General features: G+C 40.1%; 1 protein-coding gene and 1 pseudogene across 3 annotated transcripts in view; one reads left to right on the top strand and one right to left on the bottom strand.

Moving 5' to 3' along the window:
• The window catches only part of LOC111545504 (WD repeat-containing protein 70), a 135,537-nt gene that overhangs the window by 61,175 nt on the left and 62,110 nt on the right, over positions 1 to 12,252 (bottom strand). For both annotated transcript variants that reach the window (XM_026455964.1, XM_026455965.1), the window contains exon 7: positions 12,020 to 12,153. In XM_026455964.1, the coding sequence (XP_026311749.1) occupies positions 12,020 to 12,153 (134 nt within the window). The remainder of the gene's footprint in view (positions 1 to 12,019; positions 12,154 to 12,252) is intronic.
• LOC111545506 lies at positions 2,287 to 2,920 on the top strand (annotated as a pseudogene). Its single transcript, XR_002732482.3, has one exon. The product of XR_002732482.3 is annotated as a securin pseudogene (transcript).

Below are 12,252 nucleotides of genomic sequence, written 5' to 3'. Positions count from 1 at the left end.
GAAGGAAGGAAGGAAGGAAGGAAGAAAGGAGGGAGGGAGGGAGGGAAAGAAAGAAGAGAGAGAAAAAGAAAGAAAGAAAAAAAGAAAAGAGAAGAAATCAGGACAGGTGACAGTCTTAAATAGTAGTCTGATTTTTCAGAGGTAAAATGCAATATTACAATACTAAGAAAAACTCAGAAATGGGAAGTAATACTTGAAAGAGATGAGAGGTATCAAATTAAGAATCTGTGCACTGAAATTCCTTCATATTAAATAAATACTAGGTGAGTTATGGTCTACCGAATGCTTTACTAGGTGCCAGGCACTGTGCCATGTACTTTATGATGTATACACTATTTCATTTAATCATCAATCAGAACACCACAAAACTGATATTATTAATTCTATTTTACAGGCAAGGAAACCAAGGGTCAAAGTGATTAAAATGACATGCCTAAAGTCATACAGCAAATGAACAAGCCAAGACATAATTCAAATTCAGACTTCTATGAGTCAGAATTCATGCTCATATCCACTATGCACATTAAGTCTATAGTTATACTTAGTTGTAGAAGTAAATTTTACATCAACTAATATGCTATAAAAAAGAAAGGAGGAAAAATACTTCAGTGAAAATCTAGGAGAGTAATCTCCCCCCCATCCCACTAAAACTGATAGTTATGGCACAAACTCAGTTAAATCAGCAGAGAAGACAGTGTATAACACCTAATGACTAGAGCACTGACTCATCCATTCTGATTTCCAGTAACAGAAATTTTTAAATTTCAGAATCTAGGATTGACACAGAAATGCAAAAGAGTAGGTATCTGTTTTTTCTTTTTTTATTTATTTGAACTCTGAAACTCTTTAATCAAGTAACTGTTCATACAGAGCAAGAACTACAAATACCATTTGAATAGATGAAAATCTGCTCACTGGCAATCACTTTTAATAGAAAATGAATGGAAATCATAAGATGCAATAAAACTCACTAATCAATCATCTTGAGAATACATATCATATTTTTGTTTTTTAAAAAAGCTAAGGAGATCAGCCTTAAGCCTGTAACTCAAGGTGTCACCTACAGTGCAGAGCCAGTGATTTCAAAAACTGTTCCTTCTTGCCCTGAACTGATAGGGTTTAAGCCAAAGATTTCAGACATTCCAGAAAAAGAAATCCTTATGCTTCCTTTCTTTTCAAAAAGGTGGGTACATCTTGCTGAAAATAGTCTTCTGCCCTGTTTCTCAACAGAAAATTACTGAAAAAAATATGAAACACTATTATTGTAGGACTTATTTAATGAATAATAAGTTCCAAGTATATCCCAAACACTGTTTTAGGTGCTAGAACAGAAGTAAACAAATGTGAAAAACACATCATTTCTGATCATTGTAAAGTGCTATAAAAGAAATAAATCAGGGTAATGGGTAGAGTGGGTGGCAGTAGAGCTACTTTTGACAGGATGGTGAGGAAAGGTCTCTCCGAGGAGCTGACATTTGAGCTGAGACATGACCCAAGAGAAGATCACTGGATCTTAATAAGATAAAATTTTAAAATTATGTAACTTGATGACAGTTACAGAGGGAAGCAAAAACCAGGAAATTAAGTAAAAGGCTATTATAGATAGTTTACATAATTTTACCATGAAAATGTCAAAGAGAAGGAAAAATATATTCAGGTAAATAATGTATATCAAATAATAAACAAAAAAAAGCCCAACACCACCAGGACTATCCTGACATCCACAAGACTGACTTGTGATCGCATTAACCCACTACATTTACAACTGAAGCCATCTCTTTTTTTTTCTGTCTTTTTTGAGACAGAGTCTCACTCTATCACACAGGCGGGAGCGCAGTGGTGCAATCTCGGCTCACTGCAACCTCCGCCTCCTGGGTTCAAGTGATTCTCCTGCCTCAGTCTCCCGAGTAACTGGGATTACAGGCATGCGCCACCACATCTGGCTAAGTTTTGGATTTTTAGTAGAGACGGGGCTCGTCTCCAACTCCTGATCTCAAGTGATCCACCCGCCTTGGCCTCCCAAAGTGCTGGGATTACAGGTGTGGGCCTACACCTGGCCAACTAAGGATTTTTTTTTTTTTTTTTTTTTTGAGACAAAGTCTCGCTCTGTCACCCAGGCTGGAGTGCAGTGGCGCAATCTCGGCTCACTGAGACCTCTGTCTCCTGGGTTCAAGCAATTCTCTTGCCTCAGCCTCCTGTGTACCTCCAAAAATATTTTATGTGTATACAAGCAAGTACTATATGCTATTTTTGCCAAGTTTTTATTAAACTATATACTATCCTGAGATGAATGTGGCTGTTAGAAGCTGCAGTAATCCAGAATGGCTACTCTAATCTATGTTGATAAGGAAAACGGAGAACCAGGCACCCGTGTGGCTGCTAAGGATGGGCTGAGGTTGGGGTCTGGACCTTCAATCAAAGCCTTAGATGGGAGATCTCAAGTTTCAACACCACGTTTTGGCAAAACGTTCGATGCTCCACCTAAAGCTACAAGAAAGGCTTTGGGAACCGTCAACAGAGCTACAGAAAAGTCTGTAAAGACCAAGGGACCCCTCAAACAAAAACAGCCAAGCTTTTCTGCCAAAAAGATGACTGAGAAGACTGTTAAAACAAAAAGCTCTGTTCCTGCCTCAGATGATGCCTATCCAGAAATAGAAAAATTCTTTCCCTTCAATCCTCTAGACTTTGAGAGTTTTGACCTGCCTAAAGAGCACCAGATTGCGCACCTCCCCTTGAGTGGAGTGCCTCTCATGACCCTTGAGGAGGAGAGAGAGCTTGAAAAGCTGTTTCAGCTGGGCCCCCTTCACCTGTGAAGATGCCCTCTCCACCATGGGAATCCAATCTGCTGCAGTCTCCTTCAAGCATTCTGTCGACCTTGGATGTTGAATTGCCACCTGTTTGCTGTGACATAGATATTTAAATTCCTTAGTGCTTTAGAGTTTGTATTTGTATTAATAAAGCATTCTTTAACAGAAAAAAAAAAAACCTATATACTATCCTATACTATGCTTTCTTCATTTAATATATTTTAAAGATTGCCTTACAATTTTATCTTTTCTTGATGCCTTAGCTCAGTGTTTCGCAAATTCAAGTAATAAACACCTTCCTTTTATGGGAAAATATGTTTAGAGATCACTTTGCGATGACATAAATTATTTTTATTATAACATTACTTAAGTATGAGTATATAAGTAGACTCCTTGTGCTTACCAAGCTACATAAATATCTAAAACTGAAACATAAAAAATAAATTCAAATTTGGCTGGGCGCAGTGGCTCACACCTGTAATCCCAGTACTTTGGGAGGCCAAGGCAGGTGGATCACGAAGTCAGGAGTTCGAGACCAGCCTGACCAACATGGTGAAACCCCATCTCTACTAAAAATACAAAAATTAACTGGATGTGGTGGCAGGTGCCTGCAAGCCTAGCTACTCAGGAGGTTGAGGCAGGAGAATTGCTTGAAACAGGAAGGTGGAGGTTGCAGTGAGCCAAGATTGCACCACAGGACTCCAGCCTGGGAAACAAGAGTGAAACTCCATCTCAAAAAAAACAATTTAACAGTAAATACTAATCACTTCACATGCACAGAAACAACTATCATCAAAAAGAAAGTAACAAATGTTGACAAGAATGTAGAAAAACTGGAACCCTTATATATTGCTAGTGGGAATGTAAAATGGTACACCCATTTTAGAAAAGAGTTTGTAGGTTTACTAATATATTAATCATAAATTTACCATATGACCTAGCAATTACAAACCTAAGTATCTGCCTAAGAGAGAGGGAAGCATGAGAACACAGAGTACCTAGCTATTTTTAAATGAGTGGAAGATAAGAAATTCTTAACTTGGGTTACCTAAGTGATCCAAAAACTCTTAATATTGTATGACAACTTTTATTCTATCTATATCTTTTTTTGCATAGAAGGTGTATCCAAGGGGTCTGCGATCTCAAAGATTCTGATTTTTGAACCTACTCATATAATTATGAATCTACTATTGAAAATCTGAGGCAACAGAGAAAGTGAAAGGGAACTGACTAGCAGACTAGTTTAGAGAAAATACAGTACTAATTTTCAGTAAATGGGACCAGAGAAAGATTTCAGAACCGAGACATCCACAAAACTAACATTGATGCCAGGCAAAAATCCAAAACGAATTATTAAAGAGATTTCAAAATACCATAATGGAAGATGCACCAAAAACAAGTTTAACAACAAAAGAAAAGCATTTTTTTCAATTCAATTTTTACACTGGTAAACCAAGAAAAAAAACACCTAACATCAGTCTTTTTAAAGTGTGCTAGGTGAGTGAGAAAAAGGCTAAGAAAACTACAGCACCAAAGAGTTCTTCTGGAGAAATTTGTCAGAGATGCCCAAAATCCAGAACACTTCACCTCAGCTTCACTCCTAGACTTGGACTTCTATCTCCCTTCCTGAATAGCTACGTGAGCGTTCTTTGCATGTGACTGCCTCTTTGATATCCCCTTACTCACCATGAGGCTGCCTCTTGGATCTCAGACAAATTCTGATGTTTGCTATCCCAGGTGAGGAGATGGTTTGAAAACATCATACTATGTTTCCATATCTTCAAGATAGTACACAAACTCCCTCAAGTAATCTTCGTGGGTAATACAGGAATAATACAGATCAGTGACAAAAAGATGTGGGGGAATTTAGCTGAGTTATAGGCATGTGTAGATTCTCACTTGGGTGAAAAACATAATTTAAAAGGTTAACAGATCAATGTCGGGCCAGGGCACGGTGGCTCATGCCTATAATCCCAGCACTTTGGGAGGCTGAGGCAGGTAGATCACCTGAAGTCAGGAGTTCAAGACCAGCCTGGCCAACACGGTGAAACCCTGTCTCTACTAAAAATACAAAAACTTAGTCGGGCATGGTGGCATGCACCTGTAATCCCAGTTCCTCAGGAGGCTGAGACAGGAGAATCACTTTAACCTGGAAGGTGGAGGTTGCAGTGAGTCAAGATCGTGCCATCGCACTCCAGCTTGGGCAACATGAGAGAGACTTCATCTCAAAAAAACAAATAAATGAAAATAAAAATCAGTGTCAAAATAAAGAAAGGCTTCTAATGGCATACAAGAGTCTGACTCTCCCATATTCAATTATCAACTGAATGAGAATTTACTGTACATTCACCAAATTTGCAATTGGCAAAACACAAGCAGCGATCATTAACATACACATTGGGTGTTACAATCAGAAACTAGAACAATGATCCAACAAAATAAGCAGAATAAAACTGAAGGGGAAAATAAGTATACAAATACTTATGTTTCACTTTTTTTCTGTTTTTTTCTTTTTGTTGTTGTTGTTGTTGTTGTTGAGATGGAGTCTCACTCTGTTGCCAGGCTAGAGTGCAGTGGCGCCATCTCAGCTCAGTGCAACCTCTGCCTTGCGGGTTCAAGCGATTCTCCTGCCTCAGCCTCCTAAGTAGCTGGGACAACAGGCGCATGCCACCACGCCCAGCTAATTTCTGTACTTTTAGTAGAGACGGGGTTTCACCATGTTGGCCATGGTCTTGATCTCTTCACCTCGTGACCCACCCACCTCGGCCTCCCCAAGTGTGGGGACTGCAGCCGTGAGCCACCGCACCTAGCCTCCCTTTTTTCTTCATTTAAAAATCTATTTTAAACTTTAGTGAGTTTTTGGTAGTAGCATTCCTATTTTTGAACTTAAGCCACATATTTTTATGTCTAGAGGTACCTTGTTACCTACCATAGTAGTTTGTGTGTGCTGGATTTGGCCACTTAAAGGCAGGCTCAAGATATGCACTATCCAATACAGCAGCTACCTAGTCACGTGTAGATATTTACACTTTAATTAAAATTTGATTTTAAGAAATTTCAGTTCCTTAGAATTAGCAAACACATTTCAAGTATTCAGTAACCCCCTGTGACAAGTGACTACCATATTGGATGATACAGATATATAATATCTCCATTACCACTGAAAGTTATATTGGACAGCACTCTTTAAACGACTGGAATCATCAAGTGATGGCCCTTGGAATACTCAATCAAACAGAAATTACAGCTAGAAAATGATTGTATTTTCTTTCTTAACCAAAGATCAAAGGCATCAAATCAGACTTTACTGTCTTTTCTTGAAAAAAGTAGGCCAGGGGCAATGGCTCACATCTGTAATCCCAGCAGTTTGGGAGGCCAAGACGGGCAGATCACCTGAGGTCGGGAGTTCAAGACCAGCCTGACCAACATGGAGAAATCCCGACTCTACTAAAAATACAAAATTAGCCAGGCGTGGTGGTGCATGTCTGTAATCCCAGCTACTCAGGAGGCTGAGGCAGGAGAATCGCTTGAATCTGGGAGGTGGAGGTTGCAGTGAGCCAAGATCACGCCATTGCACTCCAGCCTGGGCAACAAGAACGAAACTCTGTCTCAAAAAAAAACAAAAAGAAAAAGAACATGTATAGACTTACACTAACACACAGACACAGACACACACACACACACACACATATATATACACACATACAGATAAATTTAACAAAGACCATTTGTGACCTGTAAAGCCTAAAATGCTATCTGGCCCTTTATAAAAAAAAAAAACTTCGCCAACCCCTTGACCAATAAGTGTTTTCTTATAAATGAGTTCTATCTTTTTAATTTGAATATCAAAATAAAAGACATTAAGAAAAACGCTGGGCCGGGTGCGGTGGCTCACGCCTGTAATCCCATCACTTTGGGAGGCCGAGGCAGGCGGATCACAAGGTCAGGAGATCGAGACCATCTTGGCTAACACGGTGAAAACCGGTCTCTGCTAAAAATACAAAAAAAATTAGCCGGGCGTGGTGGCAGGCACCTGTAGTCCCAGCTACGCAGGAAGCTGGGGCAGGAGAATGGCGCGAACCGGCGAGGTGGAGCTTACAGTGAGCTGAGATCACGCCACTGCACTCCAGCCTGGGTGACAGACCGAGACTCCATCTCAAAAAAAAAAAAAAAAGAAAAATTCTGTAATGCTAAATTTAAATTGGAACACAGGTACAATTAACAATTCTTAAATTGCTTTACATGTATACTGAGGCTGAATAAGTAAGTAAATGGATAGTGGAAGCTAGGTTTCTCACCACTGGAAAGTGATGATACAGAAAAGCAGGAAGGTTAGAATAAATCACTGTAGCACTGGATTAGAATTAGAAACATCAGTATGAACTCATGTTCAGGTTAACAAGGATGTAGAGAGATGCAAAAACAGTTAGAAACATACTATATACACAGGTTAGTATAATATATATGCATATATTTCCTAGCTGTGTCAGCTGAGTCAGCCTAAGAGCAGTGACATCCCAGGAGCAATGAGCATATTAAGAACCTAGATTTTCTAGAGTCAGAAATACCATTTAACCCAGCAATCCCATTACTGGGTATATACCCAAAGGATTATAAATCATTCTACTATAAAGACACAGCACACACATGTTTATTGCAGTACTGTTCACAATAGCAAAGACTTGGAACCAACCCAAATGCCCATCAATGATAGACTGGATAAAGAAAATGTGGCACATATAAACCATGGAATACTATACATCCATAAAAAAAGATAAGTTCATGTCCTTTGCAGGGACATGGATGCAGCTGGAAACCATCATTCTCAGCAAACTTTCGCAAGAACAGAAAACCAAACACATGTTCCCACTCATAAACGGGAGTTGAACAATGAGAACACATGGACACAGGGAGGGGAATATCACACACCAGGGCCTTTCGGGGGGGTGGGGGGCTGGGGGAGGGATAGCATTAGGAGAAATACCTATGTAGATGATGGGTTGATGGGTACAGCAAACCACCATGGCACGTGTATACCTATGTAACAAACCTGCACATTCTGTACATGTATCCCAGAACTTAAAAGTATAATAAAAATAATAATAATAATAAAGAACAAACCTAGATCTTACTTGCTAATATACTTCTCCTGGGGAAAATAACTGATTCTAGAACTGGGGCAGGGAAAATACAAGCATCTATAGCCTGGAGCATTTTTTTTTTTTTTTTTTTTTTTGAGACAGAATTTCACTCTAGGCTAGAGTGGAATGGCGCGATCTCAGCTCACTGCAACCTCCATCTTCCGGGTTCAAGTGATTCTCCTGTCTCAGCCTCCCAGGTAGCTGGGATTATAGGTGCCCACCAACATGCCCAGCTAAATTTTGTATTTTTAGTAGACACAGGGTTTCACCATGTTGGCCAGGCTGGTCTTGAACTCCTGACCTCAGGTGATCCACCCACCTCGGCCTCCCAAAGTGCTGGGATTACAGGTGTGAGCCATCGCGTCCGGCCTGGAGCATCTTGTAGTATCAAAACTTAAGGGAAGTATTTCCAAAAACAAAAGAAAGGAGGCATGTCAAAGGGACACAAGACCAACCTAAAAGAGCTCCCAATCACCACAGTTTAAACAAGCTGAGCAACAAAATAAATACACAAGAATACCAAAAAGGTTTCTTAAATACCACTCATTCCAGGAAGTGGAGCTGAATTTTTCCACTGCCTCTAGTTGGAGCAGTACTCAGTGGCTTGCAGCCAAAGAACAGTATATGGAAAGGAAAGGAAAAAGTAACTTTACCATGAAGAACCTAAAAAAACATAATAGAAATACCCCGGATATGATGTAACAAGAAAGTCACTTCACCTCTATGATATTCTTCCCAAGGATTCATAATCTCAATCTAACCATGAGAAAAGCATCAGACAAAAGCAAACTGAGAGAGACATTCTACAAAATACCTGATCAATACCCCTCAAAACTGTCATGGTCATGAAAAACAATGAAAGACTGAGAAACTGTCAGGGACTGAACAAATATAAGGACCAAAGGTTATGCGGTATCCTGGAATCATTAGTGAAAAAAAGAGTGAAATCCAAATAAAGTTTGGAGATTAATTAATAGTAACTAATGTTAGTTTCTTAATTGTGACAAATGAACCATGGTAAGATAAGATGTTAATCATAAGAAAAACTGTATGAAGTGTACGCATAAACTCTGTACTATCTCTGCAGCTTATCTATAAATTTTAAAGCATTCTGAAATTTAAAAGTTTACTAATATTTTGAAATTGAAATAGAAATATCAATGTGACCTTGTAATTTAAGCATAGACACATATATGCATGAATATACATGCATCTGTATTTTCTACCTGTTTGCATCAAAAGGTCACAAGCAATGACATCCCAATATCAACAAGCATGCCTAGCAACCAGATTTGGTCTCTAAATATAATTCCCACAAAAAGAAAGGAGGGCTACTTGGGGAAATACTGATTCCAGGACTTGGAAATGAATGTAACAGGAAGCCTACATCATATTGTGCCAGAAACCAAGTAAGTTTTAAAGACTATTAAGGTCATATCAAAATTATACAGCAATCAAGGACTCCTACTAGACAAATCTAGGACAATTTAAACATCAAAAAGAATAATGACTGCAATTGACTGAAACATGAAAATTTAAAAATCATAAATACTGATACTTAAAAAAGAAACAGGCCGGGCGCGGTGGCTCAACCCTGTAATCCCAGCACTGTGGGAGGCCGAGACGGGCGGATCATAAGGTCAGGAGATCAAGACCATCCTGGCTAACACGGTGAAACCCCGTCTCTACTAAAAAAAATACAAAAACCTAGCCGGACGAGGTGGTGGGCACCTGTAGTCCCAGCTACTCGGGAGGCTGAGGCAGAAGAATGGCGTGAACCCGGGAGGCGGAGCTTGCAGTGAGCCCAGATCGCACCACTGCACTCTACCCTGGGCAACAGAGCGAGACTCCGTCTCAAAAAAAAAAAAAAAGAAACAGAAATCATCACCACCAGCCCTTAAGCTAAAAATGGGCCATTAAAGAAAAATAACTAAGCTTTTATCCTGCCTCTTCAGTAGTAACTGTATTTTAGGGTAACCAAATAACATCAGAAAATGAGGAAAAGTTTTTCTTTAAGAAGATGCCAGGAAATAAATGCAGATGAAATAACAGAATAAGAAAATCACCAATTTGTAGCCCTCAATGACATAACTGATTCGGGAAGAAATCATCAATGGACACTAAGCTCATTAAGTGAAAGAATGATGAGTATCTGGATAGTTACATAGCACCAATCTCTCTCTCCACAAAGTTCTTGTCTATCTCAAGTATAAAATATTAACTTTACAACGAAGGAATCAGATGTCACTACCTTAATCCAGGGATCTACCTTAATTTCTAGTCACTAACAGTGAAACAACTAGACAATACATGCCATCTGAAGTGATACAATATAATTATGATAAAGCCTTTGATATTCCATAGGAAGTACTGGAGAGGAGATAAAGAAACAAGTTAAATCAGGAGTCCCCAAAGCCCAGACCATAGACTGGTATCAGTCCTTGGCCTATTAGGAACCAGGTGCACGGCAGGTGTTGGGGGTGGTGAGCGAGCATTACCACCTGAGCTCCAGCTCTTATCAGATCAACAATGACATTCGATTCTCACAGGAGTGTGAACCCTACTGTGAACTAACTGCGCATGCGAGGGATTTCTAGGTTGCACAATCCTTATTAGAATCTAATGCCTGATGATCTGAGGTAGACCAGTTTCATCCAGAAACCACGCCACCACCCCAACCTCCACGCTACCCCCAGTCTATGGAAAAATTGTCTTCTGCAAAACCAGGCACTGGTGCAAAAAAGGTTGGGGACCACTGAGTTAAATGATACCATAAGAAAGCAATATGCCAAAAGATCAGATACAGTCAAAAACAGAAAAGGCCAGGCACGGTGGCTCATGTCTGTAATTCCAGCACTGTGGGAAGACGAGGCAGGTGGATTACTTGAGATAAGGAGTTTGAGACCATCCTGGACTACACGGTGAAACCCCACCTCTACCAAAAAAATACAAAACTTAGCCAGGCATGGTGGTGCACACCAACAGTTCCAGCTATTTGGGAGGCTGAGGTGGGAGGATGTCTTGAGCCCAGGAGGCAGAGGTTGCAGTGAGCCAAGATCTCGCCACTGCACTCCAGTCTGGGCGACAGAGCCAGACCCCGTCTCAAAAAAAGAAAAAAAAAAAAAAAAAAGAGAAAGACTGACTAATTGTAGCAACATGGAAGGCCCTTTCTAACAAAATGCTAGCTGACCATACCTAAACAGTACAAAATGGATTGGCACCTGGATAATGGCTTATGTTAACTTCTCATTTCTCAGGATTAATTGGAATGTTTTAAAACAAAGTATTTTTTTGTTTTTTTAATTTTTTTGTTTTGAGATGGAGTCTTGCTCTGTCACCCAGGGTGGAGTGCAGTGGCGCAATCTTGGGTCACTGCAGCCTCCACCTCCTGGGTTCAAGCGATTCTCCTGCCTCAGCTTCCCAGGTAGCTAGGATTACAGGCATGAGCCACCGTGTCTGGCTAGTTTTTATATTTTTAGTAGAGATGGGGTTTCACCATGTTGGACAGGCTGGTCTCAAAACTCCTGACCTCAGGTGATCCGCCCACCTTGGCCTCCCAAAGTGCTGGGATTACAGGCATGAGATACTACGCCCAATCTTTTGTAGTTTTTTTTTGAGATGGAGTCTCTCTCTATTGCTGGGCTGGAGTGCAGTGGTGCAATCTCGGCTCACTGTAACTTCCACCTCACAGGCTAAAGCAATTCTCCTGCCTCAGTCTCCCGAGTAGCTGCATTACAGGCATGCACCACCACGCCCAGCTAATTTTTGTAATTTTAGTAGAGATGGGGTTTTGCCATGTTGTCCATTCTGGTCTTGAAATCCAGGCTTCAGGTGATCCGCCTGCCTCAGCTTTCTAAAGTTCTGGAATTACAAGCATGAGCCACCGCACCCAACCTCAAACACTGGTTTATGAAACAAAAGAAATGTGAGGCTCATCTTACTTCATTTAAATTATGAAGGCAGTATATTTTGATACAAGTCATTGTAGATGGGATTCCAAAGCCAAAAGCACTGTCTTCCAATGTGAGGATATTAAGTAAATATGAAGATATTAAGTAACTGAATACATACCACTCACAGGGCTGAAGGGATCGAAATGCCTTAAAAGAAGCATCCATTCCAGCAAAATCCCAAAACTTAACATCATAGTCATATCCTCCTGTCACCAAACGGGCACCTGAGGGATCCAGACCCAAAGCAGACACCTGGTTTTAAAAAAATAAAATAAAATGACTGGAGCAAAATCACATATGGTCATTTATAACCCCCATTTCTGTTCTTTAATCCCACCCCCTATGTTACAG

This window comes from Piliocolobus tephrosceles, chromosome 4, assembly GCF_002776525.5.
Source record: "Piliocolobus tephrosceles isolate RC106 chromosome 4, ASM277652v3, whole genome shotgun sequence".
NCBI lineage: Eukaryota > Metazoa > Chordata > Mammalia > Primates > Cercopithecidae > Piliocolobus > Piliocolobus tephrosceles.
The sequence above is the reverse complement of the archived record's forward strand: the minus strand, read 5'-3'. Positions and strand labels throughout refer to the sequence as shown.